The sequence below is a fragment of the Callithrix jacchus genome, chromosome 2 (assembly GCF_049354715.1).
Source record: "Callithrix jacchus isolate 240 chromosome 2, calJac240_pri, whole genome shotgun sequence".
NCBI classification, from domain to species: domain Eukaryota; kingdom Metazoa; phylum Chordata; class Mammalia; order Primates; family Cebidae; genus Callithrix; species Callithrix jacchus.
This window is the reverse complement of record NC_133503.1, coordinates 173230067-173247865: the sequence shown is the minus strand read 5'-3', so window position 1 is coordinate 173247865 and position 17799 is coordinate 173230067. Positions and strand designations below refer to the sequence as shown.

The 17799-nt window shown below is 45.6% G+C and overlaps 1 protein-coding gene across 21 annotated transcripts in view; it reads left to right on the top strand.

The window, feature by feature from the left end:
* PDZD2 (PDZ domain containing 2) overlaps nt 1-17799 on the top strand; it is a 471153-nt gene that overhangs the window by 385514 nt on the left and 67840 nt on the right. For all 21 annotated transcript variants that reach the window (XM_078365629.1, XM_035291726.3, XM_035291725.3 and 18 more), the window contains one exon: nt 17207-17318. In XM_078365629.1, the coding sequence (XP_078221755.1) occupies nt 17207-17318 (112 nt within the window). The remainder of the gene's footprint in view (nt 1-17206; nt 17319-17799) is intronic.

Sequence of the window (17799 nt, the reverse complement as noted above, 5' to 3'; positions counted from 1 at the left end):
TGCTGTCTCCCTACTTTCTGCAGTTCAGGGACAGAGGGAGTGAGGCTAGGGTGTTTGTGGGGCTCATGGGAAACAAGCACAGATCCCCCAGCCTGCTCCGGATCCTCATGAGCACAGACTGGCTGGCACATCATCGTTCTCATAGCCTTCCCAGACACCAGTTCCTATTAAATAGACCAGAGCTGCCGATGCAGAAAATGCCTTGTTCTCAGCACCAACCCACAGCAGGCAGCAACACGTACCGATCCACAGCTCTCCAAGTTGTGCCTTTTGTCTCCACTGCCCCAAACTGTGAACTTCTCTCTCTACCCCGCCTCAGTCCCAGACTTCCCCAAGTAGGTCTCAGTTCACTTAGAGGTTCCTTAAGCAACACTTCAGCTGGCACAGGATGGATAAAAGTTGGCTTGAAACTCAATGCCTTATGTCGGATTGCCAGAGCAAGATAAGAAAGACAAGATGGCAATTATTGCTGGTCTGAGAAAATAAGATTTAATTAGGGGGTGGTTTTTGTTTGGTTTGGTTTGATACTTAAGAAGACGAAGTGATTATTTAAGTGGATGGAGGAAGAAAAGAGATAAGAATAATTATTTGGCCCAGATGGATTGCCTGGAAAACTGCTGAAGTTTGAATTAGGCTTACTCCCGTGGCACACTTTCAGGGGCCTGTTCCAACTGGCTACCTGGCCCTCTGCTACATTTTCAACCAAGCAATTTGCAATTCTCAAGGAAGTAAACTTTACTCTTAAGAGGAACAGAAGATCCTCGCTTAGTTCCAATTACAGTTATTGTGCTGGTTTTTAGGCAAATGACAAAATGATCTTTTTTTTTTGAGATGGACCTCACCCAGGCTGGAGTGCAGTGGCATGATCTCGGCTCACTGCAACCTCCACCTCCCAGGTTCAAGCGCTTCTCCTGCCTCAGCCTCCCAAGTAGTTGGAACATAAGTGCGAACCACCACACACGGTTAATTTTTTTTATTTTTAGTAGAAACGGGGTTTCACCATGTTGGCCAGGCTGGTCTCGAACTCCTGACCTCAAGTGATCCACCCACTTTGGCCTCCCAAAGTGTTGGGATTACAGGTGTGAGCCACTGTGCCTGGCCAAAAACATGATCTTTGACAGCTTATAGGTGAGTTAGATAAATGGGCATTGGGTGCCGGGGGAAGAGAAAAACCCACCTCACTTAAAGATTTCATGAGCAGTGGAAGATGGGAATTTTTTTTGACATTTTTCTCTTTTTAGCCACATCTTATGCAACATGGTAGCTCAGAGCCTGAGAAATAAAAACAAAGCAAAATACAAGAGGTTAGAAGTTCCCCTGTGGAATCCAGGGCAGAAATTTCACAAAGAGATGGAGCAATTTAGGACGAACTCCTCCTCCCACCCTCTGCTGTTACTGTTTGCTTGCCTTGATGTTTGGTTTTGTTGTTGTTTTTGAGACAGAGTCTCGTTCTGTTTCTCAGGAGGTAGTGCTGTGGCATGATCTCACCTCACTGCAACCTCTGCCTCCTGGGTTAAGGCGATTCTCATGTCTCAGCCTTCCTAGTTCAAGCAATTCTTGTGCCTCGGCCTCCCAAGTAGCTGGGATTGCAGGCGCACACCACCATGCCAGGGTAATTTATATATTTTTTAGTAGAGATGGGGTTTCACCATGTTGGCCAGGCTGGTCTCGAGCTCCTGACCATTAAGTGATCTACCTGTCTCGGCCTCCCGGAGTGCTGGGATTACAGGCATGAGCCGTGGCACACAGCCTCCTCTCAGAGACTTTCTAACTCCTCCAAGCCTTCAGTCATCTCTGCATTCTCTGATTGCCAGTTGTACCTGTTTCTCACATTTGAGCACTTATAATCAGGAAGCCAGCCCCTGGTTTGTAAATGGGGCAGGCATTTTCCAAAATGTGTTGATAAGGATTTTGTTTGGATATTCAAATTTATTTCCCCTTGAAACAAATATATCTACTCAGTAAATATCTGTGGAATTATCTTTTAAGCTTTGAGTAGCAAAAGGTGGCCTTTGTGTCACCACCCATCTACTCCTTCTCTTTAGCTCCCACGGCAGACATCTGGAATTCTTCCTAGCGTTCTTCCTACTGATACCAGATACAAGCGCAGTAGTTCATAACATAACCCTGCAGATGCCCACAACCAAGTCATTGCACGAATCAACGCTGGATGGCGGCCAGCCTGACATCTCCGTCCACACTCTGAGCACTGTGCTGGGTGCTTTGGGGATACATAGATGGCAGACCCAGTCTTGTTCCATCTCTCGTGGTGTTTTTTATATTCCACAATGAATTATGGTTATTTCTGTGCTTTTCATATTTCCCTCTCCTGCATAATGAATCCTCAAGGAGCCATATGCAATACTGAGCTAGAGAAGACATCTAATTCCTTCCGTGAATCAGCCGGGGGTCATTGGATGGGAGGCATTTGACTCTTCCATAGGACGTCCACAGGAATACCTGCAGAAACGGATGGCATTCCGGAACAGAAAAATAACATGTACAGTGGTCCTCAAATAGGACATTGCAGAATCTATCCAGAGAGGCACAAAGTCTGTTAAGCAAAGTGTTCAGCCCACACTTTCAGTTTCAAACTATGGAATTATGACTTCTTTTACAAGGAAAACGACTCACTGATGGTTTTTCAGTTGAGTGACAGGGTCAGAGTTTTTGTTTTAAAATTACTCAAGCAGTGGGACAGAGGAGGATAGGATTGAAGAAAGGCAGGATGGAGGTGGGGAGATGCATGTGGGACCCTTGGCCGTGCGTAGCCCCACTGAGAAGTAACCAGAGCCTGTGCTGCAGGATTGGTGGTCATGAGGATGGAGAGGTGGGAAGCCATGTGAGTGACAGACAGTGGGAAGTCACCTGCCAGTAGGGGTGCTGGCTGCTGGGAGCAAGGACCCCTTGGCATGGAGTCATGAGGATGGAGAGGTGGGAAGCATGTGAGTGACAGGCAGTGGCAAGTCACCTGCCAGTAGGGGTGCTGGCTTCTGGGAGCAAGGACAACTTGGCATGGAGGGAGAGGATGAAAAGTTTCTTTCCCTTTTTCCTGAAGGCAGGGCTGACCCTACGCAATATTTTGAATGGGATTCTATTTGCCTTTGAACCCTCCTGTCATCCTCTCCCGCTCAGTTGATGCCTGCTGCCTTCACAGGCCCCCTGCTGCTCAGAGCCCTCATCCTGGTGTGAACTTCCCACTGATGTCCCTACTGTCTCCCCTCCTAGGCAGCCTCTTCTTCCTCGTCCTCCAAGCCACATGGTCTCATTTCACCACCACCACCAACCCTATAGGCCAAAATACAAACCAACCTCTTCCATTTTTCCAAGCAGTGTGTTTGTTAGGAAAGCAGTCTGATTTAAAACCGACTTAAACAGTGGCAAGTGATCCTGGGACAGTTAGCAAAGTATGTGCATTTTAAAAAGAGAATCCTTGTTTTTTTAAAGAGTTCATCTGTACGATTTAAAAATGACATTTAAAGATAAAATTACGCAGAATCCTGGGTGAGAACGTTGCTTTTAGAGGAACTATGGTGCTAGCTCCTCCCCTAAGATGTCTCTCCTTGTCAGTTCCTTCCTTTCCACTTCCTAAGTCGTCTTTTCTGAAAATTCTCAAGTCTTCATAATGACTGGATACAGATGGCAGTGGAGAGATGGGTAAGTCTAGAGTATGAACTATTCCTAGACTGTTAGACAGTACCCCCCCATCCAAAGTTTTGCTTCTTACAGTCACGCTCTATCAGAAAATATTAAATGGAAAATTCCAGAAACAAACAATTCAGAAGTTTTCAGTTGCAGGCCATTCTGATGAGAGTGGTAAAATCTCACGCTGTTCTGCTCTGTCCTGCCTGGGACATGAATGACCCCCTCATCCAGTGTCTCCACGCCGTCTACATTACTTGCCACGTAGCCAGCTCCATGATCAGATCCACTGTTGTGGTATTGTGGTTCCTGTGATCGAGCCATTTGTATCCTACTTCATAATGGCCCTGTAGAGCAAGCGGTGATGCTGGCCATGCAGATATGCCAGAGAGAAGCTGTATGGGGCTTCCTTTCAGTGGAAGCGTTCCTGAGGAAGGAAGAAAAGTCACATGCCGAGGTTACCAGATCAGTGGTAACACGGTAACAGCGAATCTTCTATCCTTGAAACTGTGAAGAAGGAAAATTTGTGCTAGTTTTGCTGTCACTCCTCAAGCTGCAGAAGTTACAGCCCAACTGCATAAGCGCTTAGCCAGGATGGAAAAGGCATTAGATTTGTGGGTGGAAGACGTGAACAGAAACGTTCTGATGAATAGCTCCGGGCACAGTGGCTCGTGCCTGTAATCCCAGTACTTTGAGAGGCCAAGGCACACAAATCACCTGAGGTCAGGAGTTTAAGACCAATCTGTCCAACATGGCAAAACCCCGTCTCTACTACAAATACAAAACTTAGCCAGGTGTGGTGGTGCACACCTGTAATCCCAGCTACTCAGGCGGCTGAGGCAGGAGAATTGCTTGAACCCAGGAGGTGGAGGTTGCAGTGAGCCAAGATTGTGCTGTTGAACTCCAGTCTAGGTGACTGAGACTCTGTCCTCCCCCCAAAAAAAGAAAAGAAAAAGAAATGTGGGGTTTGGTACATATCCCCCATGGATGGAGGCACTGTTGTAGATGAGGCTTTATAACCATAGGGCCGATAATAAGCATTTCAGGCTTTGCTAGCCAAATAGTCTCTGTTGCAACCGCTCACCTCTGCCTTTCTACGTTGAAAGCAGCCATAAGCAATAATTAGTAAATGAGTGGGTATGGCTGTGTTCCAGTAAAACTTTACAAAAACGAGTGCTTCGGCCAGATTTGGCCCCAGGCATGAGTTTGTTGAGCCCTGCTAGGTGATCATGTGAGCCTGGAACAGCCTCTCTTTTTGCTCCTTCCCATAGACTCACCAGCATCTCAGCTTTCCCAAAAGGTTCTTAAAGAAGCGCCTGCCCTTAGAAATATATGTCAGCAAAGCCCACGAGCTCAGCACTATTCCTAAAAAGAAAGGAAGGAAGAAAGCAGCAAGCAGCTCATGTTGATCTGGAGAAGGCAGCAGAAAGCAGGAGAGTGCTGCCTGGAACTTAACAGTGAGCCCAAATGTGCAAATGTAACCACCATGCCTTTTTTTTTTTTTTTTTAAACAGTGTCTCACTCTGTCAACCAGGCTAGAGTGCAGTGGCTCGATCTCTGCTCACTCCCGTCTCCATCTCCCGAGCTCAAGCTGTTCTCCCACCTCAACCTCCCGAGTAGCTGAGACTACAGGCATGTGCCACCACACCCAGCTAGGTTTTGTATTTTTTTTGTAGAGATGGGTTTTTGTCATGTTGCCCAAGCTGGTCTCGAACTCAGGCTCGAAGCAATCTGCCTGTCTCGGCCTCCCAAAGTGTTGAGATGACAGGCATCAGCGACTGCGCTCAGCCCTGTTTCCTTCTTTGGGCTCTTTCACTGCCTCTTTTTTTAGCAGCCGTCCCACCTCTTTTTGCATGTCTTGAGACGTTCCTGTGTGCATGTGTATGCGCACACACCTGATTTTGTCATTCTGGAGTTTAGGGTAAAGCATATCACAGTCCTACTTCCAGAAATACGTCTGATGTGAACCTGGTAGCCAACCCTGCTGAGAAATGACCAGAAGGACCCAGGGGTCTACCCTGAGCAGCCAGCCCCCAAATCCAAAGAACAGCTCCAGACCCCATGGTTTTCTCACCCACTAGGTCATGGGACCACGGCAAGAGTGAGGGAGTCTCACTTCCCAGAGAATGCCTGTTCTTACCTGACCTAAATTTGAAATCTGTACTAAGGACGAACACATGCATTCTCCTCCTTGACATCCACATCCCCTGTTATTTTCAGAGAACTGAAAGTTACTAGAGGTCACTGCCGTCTCTTGGGAAGGAGACACATGCAAACCGACTGCAGGAGGGTCATTTGGGAGCTAATGACTGATTACATGCCTTTAAAGGTGATGGCTTTGCCTCAAATTCTCAAATTATGTATTCAAATTTAAAAAATTCTCTTTAAATTTGAATACATAAAAATAAGCACTCGCAATACATGTTAAGCCCATTCAAATTGTTTGGGGGTGATGAATGGGAGGAAACTGGAAATGGGCTCAGCTGGAACAAGGGCAGTATTAATTCATTTGCAGAGCCACAGCCTGAGTGTTGCAGTGGGCATCAGCTGCAGCTCCTCCCACTCCCAGCTGCAGCTCCTCCCACTCCCAGCTGCATCTGATGACTTTGATCTACGCACACATGCCCTGCGTGTACCAGAGCATGCCCTGGGTTGGCAGGTTTCACTTTTTAGTTTTACTGTTTTCCTCTTTAGTTCTGAGTTACTCTCTTGGTTGGAAAGCAGTGGGTTGAGTGTAGCAGTAGATTCGTGTTTTAATTTCTACAAGTAACTTGCAGGCTTCTGGCTACTTTGTGCTGATTTATTGTTGTCCTGATTCCCACTTTCTGAATGGTTATTCATTCCCAGCCCAGGCCTCTCTGATGACCATCTGGTTCTCCTTCGGTCACTCAAACATCTGCTCCAGAGACTGGGAAAATGAGCTTCCTTTGGCAACCTAAAAATAATCTTAGTGTGACTGAAGCCTGAAAGGGAAATCACCATGTTCCTCTGTCCTGTGGATGCTGACCAGTGGAATGAGCCAACAGAGCTTCCTGGGGATTTGGAGCTTAGATGTCTTCTGTCACATCTGCAGATTTTTTTCTTTCTCTCAAGTCTTGGGAATCGTAAACCCATGGCGAGGACTGGGTGCAACCCGTCCTGAGGTTTTCTTGGGGACTAGGCACGCCTGTGCAAAGAAAACGGCTGGAGATAAAAGCCACACTTTGCATGTTTGCTTTGTAAGGCTGCAAGAGCTAGCTGAGAACGAGCATACTCGGGATTGCGACACGATATTAGTCACGGTGCGTTCCAGGAGATCTCACAAATGCTTTGAAACAGTTACAGGACATTTCTAAGTACTAGACTTTTTTCTTTTTTTGAGACGGAGTTTCGCTCTTGTTACCCAGGCTGGAGTGCAATGGCGCAATCTCGGCTCACCGCAACCTCCGCCTCCTGGGTTCAGGCAATTCTCCTGCCTCAGCCTCCTGAGTAGCTGGGATTACAGGCACGCACCACCATGCCCAGCTAATTTTTTGTATTTTTAGTAGAGACGGGGTTTCACCATGTTGACCAGGATGGTCTCGATCTTTTGACCTCATGATCCACCCGCCTTGGCCTCCCAAAGTGCTGGGATTACAGGCGTGAGCCACCGCGCCCAGCCAGTACTAGACTTTTAGCTTGAACTCAAGAGACCTGCCTCATGGGTAGTGATGGCTTGCTCCCCACCGACCCCCTAGAAGACGAAATTTGCCAGAAACTAAAACTCAGTCCCTGTGGTATTTCTCATCCAAAATTATTTCTAGTCACATCATCTGGTGCAACTTTTCAGAGCTTCTGCAATGAGATAAAATGTCAACATAATAATAATTTTCAAATAAATTAAATGCCCTTGTAAGTCATAATCCAAAGATGTTAAAATCTAAAGTAATTAACATCTCGACTTAAATTTCCTTGGCTTTTTGTGTTAAAAAATCACAGCCTCAGCTGGATGCAGTGGCTCACGCCTGTAATCCCAACACTTCGGGAGGCCAAGGTGGGTAGATTACCTGAGGTCAGGAGTTTGAGACCAGCCTGACCAACACAGAGAAACCCCATCTCTACTAAAAATACAAAATTAGCCAGGCATGGTGGCGCATGCCTGTAATCCCATCAACTCGGGAGGCTGAGACAGGAGAATTGCCTGAACCCGGGAGATGGAGGTTGCGGGATGAGTAGAGATCGAGCTATTGCACTCCAGCCTGGGCAACAAGAGAGAAATTCTGGCTAAAAAACCAACAACCAACAACAACAACAAAAAAACAAAGGTCTTAATGGCCTTCTTTGATCGCTCCTATTTCTTATTTTACTCCTTCTTTTCTTTTTCTTTTGTTGAGACAGAGTCTAACTCTTGTTGCCCAAGCTGGAGTACAGTGACACAATCTTGGCTCCCTGTAACTTCCGCCTCTTAGGCTCAAGAGATTCACCTGCCTCAGCCTCCTAAGTAGCTGGGATTATAGACATGCGCCACCATGCCTACCTTGTATTTTTAGCAGAGACGGGGGTTTCACCAGGTTGGCTAGGCTGGTCTGGAACTCGTGACCTCGAATGATCCGCCTGCCTTGGCCTCCCAAAGTGCTGTGATTATAGGCGTGAGCCACCATGCCCTGCCACTGTTTTGCTAGTTCTTAGTTAAGGAGATCCTTAGTGCTGAATGCTGGAAAGAGATTGTGTTTTTCAGCATCTGTAGCTGGGCTGTTTTCCACGGGAACAAATACAGTTTTTTCCAGCTCCATTGCATGACTGAATTCATGCAGCAGCAGGTCTCTCATGTGCTATACTTTTTAGTGATATGCAAATAAAAAAAGTAAGTGGACCCTCAATAGTATTAAAACATTGTCCCCACACCCTTGACATTTAGAAAAATGAGCCAAGCCCCAGTCCCTAGACAGTTGTCCTAGGCAAGATTTTGTTCTTGGGACCTTATTTAAATTTGCCAAAGGTGATGTCAAGAACTGTAAAAAGAAAAAAACAAAAACAAAAAAACCCCTGAGCTTTTACGCTATAGTTTCATGGATGCTGGCAGGAGGCTTGCGACTCCTGAGTCAGAGACAGACGACTTTATTATTCATGGCACAGCAACTAGATTTTGGCTTCTCTGATCCCCGTTAGGATTTAATCCCAGTTTAGGGCTTTATGTTCACATCATTTTCCCTTCTCCCCGCAAGCCCTGTGGTGGTGACACAGAGGGGCCCCAGTGTGTGCACACACAGTGGATTTGCATCACAGCCGAGGATCCCTGACCATAGGCAACCTTGTCTTTTATGAAGGGCTAAAAGCAAACCTGATCAGCCTTTGCACCAGAGGGAGATGCGAGTGCACTGGAGAGTAACGAACCTGCCCCTTCCTCCTGCAACACTATCTAACTTTCAAGGGTGCTGACTCTACAAACATCCCTGGAAAGGTAGATAATAGCGTGTAACAACAGCCTCTGTCTCTTGTTTGCAAGCCGGGCAGAAATGCAAGAGACCCAGGGAGAATTATCTCCCGATAGGCCAGAACAGAGAGATTCAGTAATCTATCAAGTAAAAGCAGGTTGATGAGGAAAAGATCCTTGGCTTCTCTGAAAGATGCCAGTTGGTCTGACAGTTTTCTGAAGTTCACGACGGTGAACTTAAACCCAATTGGCAGGAATCTTCCTCCCAACTGGAGTTGGTGGGAAATCAACCCCATCCTATTTCAGCTGCTTTCTGTGTATATTGAATAGCTGCTTCTTGATTTGCATTTTTACTTTGTCATAAAAGTAAAAGGCTTCGTGGCACTGCATTGGTGTGAGTGGTGCCTCTGATGGAGCTCTACCTTCTAAAAAGCAGGAGTTTTCAGTCCTGGGCCACATTTTCCATTTCCACTGCCTCTTGGCATAGAAGTGCTTAGACTGAAGAAAGCTTCATCTCCCCTTCCACGGTTGTTCAGCTGGAAAAAACACCCTCGGCAGATTCATGATCCAGACCTTCTGTTGATGATTCTAGAGCTTGTACTCCTAATGAGCCAGTAGGAGCTAATACCTCTGCAGCCTACTCCTTGAGATTCGTTTTTTCTCAGGTTTTGAATGTCCCAGGGGCCACAGAGCATTGCCTTCTCCTAAGTATTTTGGGGCAGTAATTGGATATGCCTGTAGTGATTCATATCCTTCCCCTTTGGGGAAGACTCACTTGAGTTTCTTTTTAACCTGCTGCTTAAATTAGTTTCATTTCTTCTTTATAGACTTGCTTGCTGAATTTGGGTGCTTCTTAAAATATTTCTACTGTTTCTTTGCTTTGTGACTCAGACCTCTTTTTTTCTAACATACTAATCTAGATTATATCATACAAGGTCCATCACTGAAAGAGATGAAATCAGTCAATGACTCTTCTATTTCGTGAAGTACCCATTGTTCAAATGCATCCTGACCTCCACCGCCTCTGTGTTAGCTCATTCCACCTAGGAAATGTTCTCTCAGACCAGCGTTAAGTTCTGGCTGATTCTCCTCCTGCCTGGCTCTGCCCGCTTGGTATTTCTCCAGTTTTTTCCCTTTAGAGTCCCTCACTTCATGCATTTCCCAGGCCACTTTCATCCAAGCAATGACCGATAACTATGTCCCTTTAGAATGTACTGAGGATTTTTTCATTCTTCTTGGTCTTCCTCGCTGTTTGCCTTTAAATCTGTGCACACTTGCCGATCTCTCTTGGGAGAGCTGTCCCAAATCTTCCTTCTAAAGCTCCCTCTATAGTCTTAAAATCGTTTCTTTCATGCTTTCTGGGCATGGATCCCACTCTCTTCCCTGTGGTTTTGACTCTGGGGTAGATTTCTTCAGGTCCCAGTCACCCCCTCATTTAGGAATGACATAGCATCTTCCTACTTTTGTGACCCTCTCCTGTGACTGGTCTCTTTATGATAGGAACCGTCAAGGGTCTTTTCCATACGTCGCTGTGCTCTAGGACTTCACAATCCCAGTTCCCCATCACACTGTGGAGTCTGTTGTCTGAGATCTCCTCTTTTAAGGAAGTTTCCCCTTTTCTCTAGTCATTATGTATTGCTTTATTTTCTCTTTTCTTCTGCTCCTACTCTGATCAGAGGACCAGAGCATGTTTTCAAACCCTCCTTGTTCTGGTGCACAAAGGTGATTTCTAAAAACTGAGCATTTCAGGCACATGCCTTTAAAAGTGACTTCTTAGCTGTTAGTTTTGCAGTAATTTTAGTGAAGTAATTTTAATGAATGCTATCAAAGAAGATGGCATATGTCTTTGGATTTCCATTGGTTTTGCTTTATTCTTTAAGAAATCTGCTCCCTTTCCATAGGTATGAAGTTGAAATGTGTATCTCTGTAGTCTAGAACCACAGTCTGTGTAATCATCAAATCTGGAGGCATCCAGAGACCTAGGGAGAGGGGAAATTTGGGCCTTTTTTTTTTTTTTGCCAAAGTCTTGCTCTGTTGCCCAGGCTGGAGTGCAGCAGTGCAATCTTGGTTCACTGCAACCTCCACCTCCCCAGTTCAATCAATTCCCCTGCCTCAACCTCCAGAGTAGCTGGGATTACAGGCATATGCCACTACGCCCGGCTAATTTTTTTGTATTTTTACTAGAGATGGGGTTTCACCATGTTGGCCAGACTGGTCTCAAACTCCTGACCTCAGGCAATCCACCTGCCTTGGTCTCCCAAAGTGTTAGGATTACAGGCGTGAGCCACCACACCCAGCTCAACTAAACCTTACCTATATCCTTTTTTTTTTTTTTTTTTTTTTTGAGACAGAGTCTTGTTCTGTCACCAGGCTGGAGTGCAGTGCTGTGATCTTGGCTCACTGCAACCTCCATCTCCTGGGTTCAGGTGATTCTCCTTCCTGGGTCCAAGTGATTCTCCTGCCTCAGCCTCCTGAGCAGCTGGGACCACAGGTGTGCACCACCACACCCAGTTAATTTTTGTATTTTTAGCAGAGACAGGATTTCACCATGTTGGCCAGGATGGTCTCAGTCTCTTGACCTTGCGATCTGCCTGCCACAGCCTCCCAAAGTACTGGGATTACAGGTGTGAGCCACCGTGGCTGGCTAAACCTTACCTTTATTCTTATAATACACATTAAGTACTTACTCCCAGTGAATTTCTCTTTAATCCTTATGATAACCCTATAAGACAATTGCAAGGTAATTTTAACCATTTAAACATAAATATGACTGTTGCTATTTCACATAATGAAAAACCTGCCTTGGATATCAATGATCAATATGTTACAGGCACAGTCCATGCTGCTGCCCATAGAGCATGTAACTTGCATTATACTCTGCATACACCTCCTGTGCTTGGGGTTTATACATGGAGTAGAACAAGTTTCCGTAAGTTGCTGGTGAAAAGATGTAAACTCTGACTAGGGAGCAACATGATGACAGTCTCCCTTATTTGTTGGCTGGTGGGATACTCAGGTGCAGCTGAGAAGCTTTCATTCTTCCCTTCATTTCTGAAGTAAACGTGGGGAGAGCAGGAAGAACTGGGAAGTCGCTGCTCAGTCCCAAGTTTCCACTGGAGGTTGGTTCTATTGGCCCAGCGCAGTGGTGGGTTCCAGAGGCCCAGGCCCTGTTCCACTTCCACGAGCTTGGTCTCTGTGTTCTTTATTAGCTTTCCTGTGGAGTCTGATGCACCTCAAAGTTTCCCTAGACATTCTCAGCCCCTGAGACTCTGCCTCGGAATCAGACCTGTATATATTGGTGGCCACATCAATCACTTTCACTCTCTTGGCTGTTTCTTGGGGCACTGCTTCCACCTTCTTGCTCCTTCCAGAGATCTCTTGGCAACCTTTGAAATTTAGGGGAGTTCTCTATATGAATGTTCAGCCTTCTCCAATCTACACTTAGGATTCAGCTTGAGATTCTCAAGTCAGATCCATTGCCACATGGTCATCAGCTTACTGATTTCCAGAATGTGTTGCTGTTGTGTTCTGTTTTCTTTTTTGGGGGGTGGGGGAGATGGAGTCTTGCTCTGTCACCAGGCTGGAGTGCAGTGGCAGGATCTCAGGTTACTGCAGCCTCCGCCTCCTGAGTTCAAACGATTCTCCTGCCTCAGCCTCCTGGGTAGCTGGGACTGCAGGTGCCTACCACCACACCCTGCTATTTTTTTTGTATTTTTAGTAGAAACGGTTTCACCATGTTGGCCAGGATGGCCTCGATCTCCTGACCTCAAGATCTGCTCACCTTGGCCTCCCAAAGTGCTGGGATTACAGGCTTGAGCCACCATGCCTGGCTGTCTTCTGTTTTCTGTATCCTTGTGAATTATCTCTGTCTTTTCCTAAAAATATTTTCCCTCATGTTAGTGTGGCCTCAAGAGGGAAATCAGGAGAAATCTGCCACCTTTAGTCAGATAGCTGTTATTTAATTCCTAAATGCAGGCCCATTCTTCATATGAGGACATTGACAGTCAAAGCTTGATTGACGTGCCTAAATTGCAGTAAAATGGTCTAATCAGGCTTTGTGCCCAGGTAGCTGGATAGATTCTCAACCACTCTGCCCCACCACGTCTCTACAAAATCAGATGCTGAAGATGCTTCCTCACTGAGTGAGCACTGTGTATGTTACAGGTGTGGAAAATAATGCAGGAAGGCTCTACCGTGGAAACTGGCAAATCCTCTTAGACTCCATTAATATAATGGCCTTGTTTTGTACTACACGCGATCTTCGCCAAAAGGCCAAGAAGCAATAATGGCATTGTTTTGTAACACATGAATTAGAAACTGCTCATGAATAATAGATTTTATCAACTGTTTCACTGAACTGAAGGCCTTCCAGGAGAACATTTTGCAAATTTCATTTCAGAACAACTAAAATGACATCATTTCCAGAACAGTTTGCTCTGTGCATCAGGGGAAAAAACCACACACAGAAAAGGAACTCTCTTAGAGTGTGGACATTTTCAGACAATAGTCAACGTGTAATCGAAATTGCATTTTATGTTGCTGCTTCCTGGCATAATCTGGAATGAATGTGTCTAAGCAACCCACTTCTTGGTCATTGAGTTACAAGCCATCTAATATCACAGCAAACTCACGAAAAACCAGTTTTTTTGTTACAAGAGGAAACAGTTCCATTTAAATTCATTACCCACTGCTAACCCTTTCAGTGGGTTCTGAAATAAGATGTCAGTCCTCCTCTTTATTTATTTTTTGGTTTATTTATTTATTTATTTTTTTAAAGACAGAGTCTTGCTTTTTCACCCAGGCTGGAATTCAGTGGCATGATCTCGGCTCACTGCAACCTCCGCCTCCCAGGTTCAAGACCATAGGCACCCACCACCACACCCAGCTAATTTTTTATTTTTAGTAGAGGGGGGATTTCACCATGTTGGCCAGGCTGTTCTCGAGCTCCTGACCTCAAGAGATCTGCCTTCTTCGGCCTCCCAAAGTGCTGGGATTATAAGTGTGACCCACCACTCCTGGCCCACATCTACCATCTTTGGCATAAAAACAACCTTACTGGCAGCTGGATGTGGTAGCTCAAGCCTGTACTCCCAGCACTTTGGGGGGCCAAGGCAGGTGGATCACTTGAGGTCAGGAGTTCGAGATCAGCCTGGTCAACATGCTGAAACCCTGTCTCTACTAAAAATACGGACATTAGCTGGGCATGATGGAGGGTGCCTGTAATCTCAGCTACTCGGGAGGTAGAGGTAGGAGAATCACTTGAACCCAGAAGAAGGAGGTTGCAGTGAGCTGAGATCACACCATTTTTTGTATTTTTAGTAGAGACAAGGTTTCACCATGTTGCCCAGGCTGGTCTCAAACTCCAGGCCTCAAGTGATCTGCTCACTTCTGCTGCTCAAAGTACTGAGATTACAGGCGAGAGCCGCCACGCCCAGCCAGAACCAGGAATTCAACTCACTTTCTGGTAATTGCTGTTCACAGTCTGGAGACAGGTTCTGTTTATGAAGTTTTTAAGCCAAGCAAAGGGGAAGCTCTAAGGCTTTTCTCTGGATTCCTCCATTTGTACATGGCTGAGAGCTCAGGCATGTCTCAAAGATGGCTCTTTCCTCACTGTGTACGCATCGATGTCAGCATTTGGGCTTGCGAAAGACTTCCCTCCAGGGAATCTCTAAAATCTCCCTCAAGATTCTGTTCCTGCCTTTCCTTCATATTTTAAGCCTGGACACCTACCAGCTCCTGATAAGGCAGTATGAATGCAACAAATGTATTACCTTTGTTTTATATGTCTGAGTTAATTATTCTCAATGCCCCTTCCTCAATTTTGCCTACGTTGCCTTGTTCTCAGACCTTTTTATTCTTCTAACTCAGAAAGATACTTGAACTTGAGGAAGAAGAGGGACTCTTCCAGACTTTACATACTGTATACAGAATCTGTATATAAACAATTACTTCTTAAAATAGATTACCTGTGGAATTACTCTACTTACTTTAAACCTTTTTAGATACTGAATTTTTTTTTTTTTGAGGCAGTCGCGCTCTGTCGCCCAGGATGGAGTACAGTGGCATGATCTCAGCTCACTGCAACTTCCATCTTTCAGGTTCAAGTGATTCTCTGGCCTCAACCTCCTGAATCACTGGGATTACATGTGTGTGCTACCATGCCTGGCTAATTTTTAATTTTTAGTAAAGATGGGGTTTCACTGTGTTGGCTAGGCCAGTCTTGAACTCCTGACCTCAGGTGAATTTTTTTTAAAGAGGTAAAAAGGGTCTTGCTACATTGTCCAGACTCCTAAGCTCAGGTGATCCTTCTGCTTCAGCCTCCTGAATGTCTGGGACTACAGGTACCTACCACTGTACCTAGCTATGTACTGAATTTAATGTACAATATGTAATTTTCATTACCTGTTAATTTGAGGGTGAGGAGTGGCACTATAATTGCACCACCTTTTGATAACTGGTGAAAGAAAATGCAAATCAAGAAGCTTTTGAATACATACAAAAAGCACTTTACTAGGACCAGGTTGATTTCTCCCAGCCCCAGTTGGGAGGAAGACTCTTGCCAATTGAGTTTAACTTCATGGTCATGAACTCCAGACAACTGTCAGACTGACTGGCATCTTTAAGAGAAGCCAGAAATCTTTTTATCATCAACCTTTCTTTACTTGATACCTTAAATGTCTTTTTGAGATGGAGTATCGCTCTGTCGCCAGGCTGGAGCGCGGTGGCTCGATCTTGGCTCACTACAGTCTCCACCTCCTGGGTTCAAGTAATTCCCTTGCCTCAGCCTCCTGAGTAGCTGGGACTACAGGCGTGTACCACCACACCTGGCTAATTTTTTTTCCTTTTTTTTTTTTTTTTTTTATATTTAGTAGAGACAGGGTTTCACCATGTTGGCCAGGATGGTCTTGATCTCTTGACCTCATGATCCACCTGCCTGGGCCTCCCAAAGTGCTGGGATTACAGGCGTGAGCCACCGCGCCCAGCCCCTCTTATATGTTTTTTAAAGCATGTATATCTTCCTCAGTGAGAATATTACCTATTTTAATATAAGACATTTTTTCTTCTGTAACCTTAAAGGAAAATAAAATTTCAAATGGGAAGGTTTATTGTTGATGTATCTCAAAAGTCCTGTACATGAAAATTTACCCCCCAGTTGTTCCTTTTTTTTTTTTTTGAGATGAAATTTCTCTCTGTCACTCAGGTTGGAGTGCAGTGGCACAGTCTCGGCTCACTGCAACCTCCATCTCCTGGGTTCAAGCGATTCTCTTGCCTCAGTCTCCCGAGTAGCTGGGACTACAGGCATGAGCCACCATGCCCAGCTAATTTTTGTATTTTTAGTAGAGACTGGATTTCACCATGTTAACCAGGACGGTCTCGATCTCCTGACCTCATGATCCACCTGCTTCAGCCTCCCAAAGTGCTGGGATTATAGGCATGAGCCATTGTCCCGGCTACCCCCCCCAATTTTTTATAAATACTCTTAAGGGCATGAGTCTCTTTTTCTTCTCTAATAAATAGGAGTTTTGTTTTGTTTACAGCATGTTTGGTTTCTGTAGGATGGAGGACCTAGTGAGCCCTGGGATCAGACTTCTTGTATCATCTTCTGGGGTCACACGATTTCCAGATGTGTGGGCTGACCTCATGTCGACGCCTCCAGGGAGCCTGGGTTGTGCTTGATTCTTGGAGGCATCTGATCAATACCCAGGAATGTAGTACACAGAACATTCGGTTTATTGTATTTTGGAAACCTTAGAATTGGGTTTGAATTTCTAGTTGAATATTTATTGTAGCTTGCATTGTGAGAAGAGCACTGGCCCACACACAGGTCAAGAGACCTGGGTTCGTGCTGTAGCTTTGTGGTGACCACTGGGAGGCCACCTGGGTAACTCTAACCAACAAGTGTCCTCAAATGTAGAATGGAAGACGAAGTGGCCCTGGGGGCCCTGGTTCCATGCTGGGCAGTGAGATGAGTGCTGAGGAGGAATTGGCCGAGGCAAGGCATTCTGAATGCAACTTATCTAAAGGGCTGTGCTTTGATCCCGTGATCCTTCTTCTCACATAACACCTGTACTGCTGTTCCTTGAACCTTGAGATAATGTTGTGAAGGGGGACAGCATAACTCCTCGCAGATAGCTGGCCTCTCCCATCTGCTCTGTGCTTTCTGCATTTCAGATGCCTGGGACAGATGAACCCCAAGATGTGTGCGGTGCTGAGGAATCCAAGGGGAACTTGGACAGTCCCAAACAGGGCAGCAATAAAATCAAGCTCAAGAGTCGCCTTTCAGGTAGGTGGGCGCTCTACCTGATGCAGCCTGCATAAGATGAGCTTTAGTCTCAGGAGCGGGGAGATGAAGCCATTGCTGGAAGGAGCTCTTGTCTTCCTTAAATCCTCAAAGTCATTTTTTCCTTAGATGGTACATGCCCCAGGCATAACAACTGCATTCAGCCTGGATGCCCATATGAGTTTTTTTTTTTTGAGTCATAACAAAGTGAATGTCAACATTTCTGTGTGTCTGTGTCCTGAAACTTAAATGTCTTACGTTTGGTTCATTTACTTGGATAAGATTTCAGATGATCCTTTTAATGTGGCATTAGTATCAGATCGTTTGTCAACTAAGCAGGAAAAAGGTAGGATGGAGTCGCAGCTTTTGGAGCAAATAGACTTATGTCTTCTGGGCATTTCCTTACGGCAGCTGGCCTGGACCCAGAGAGAGAAAGTCAGTATTGAAAGCAGCAGCTCTGTGCGGGAGGCACCTTAGAACTTTC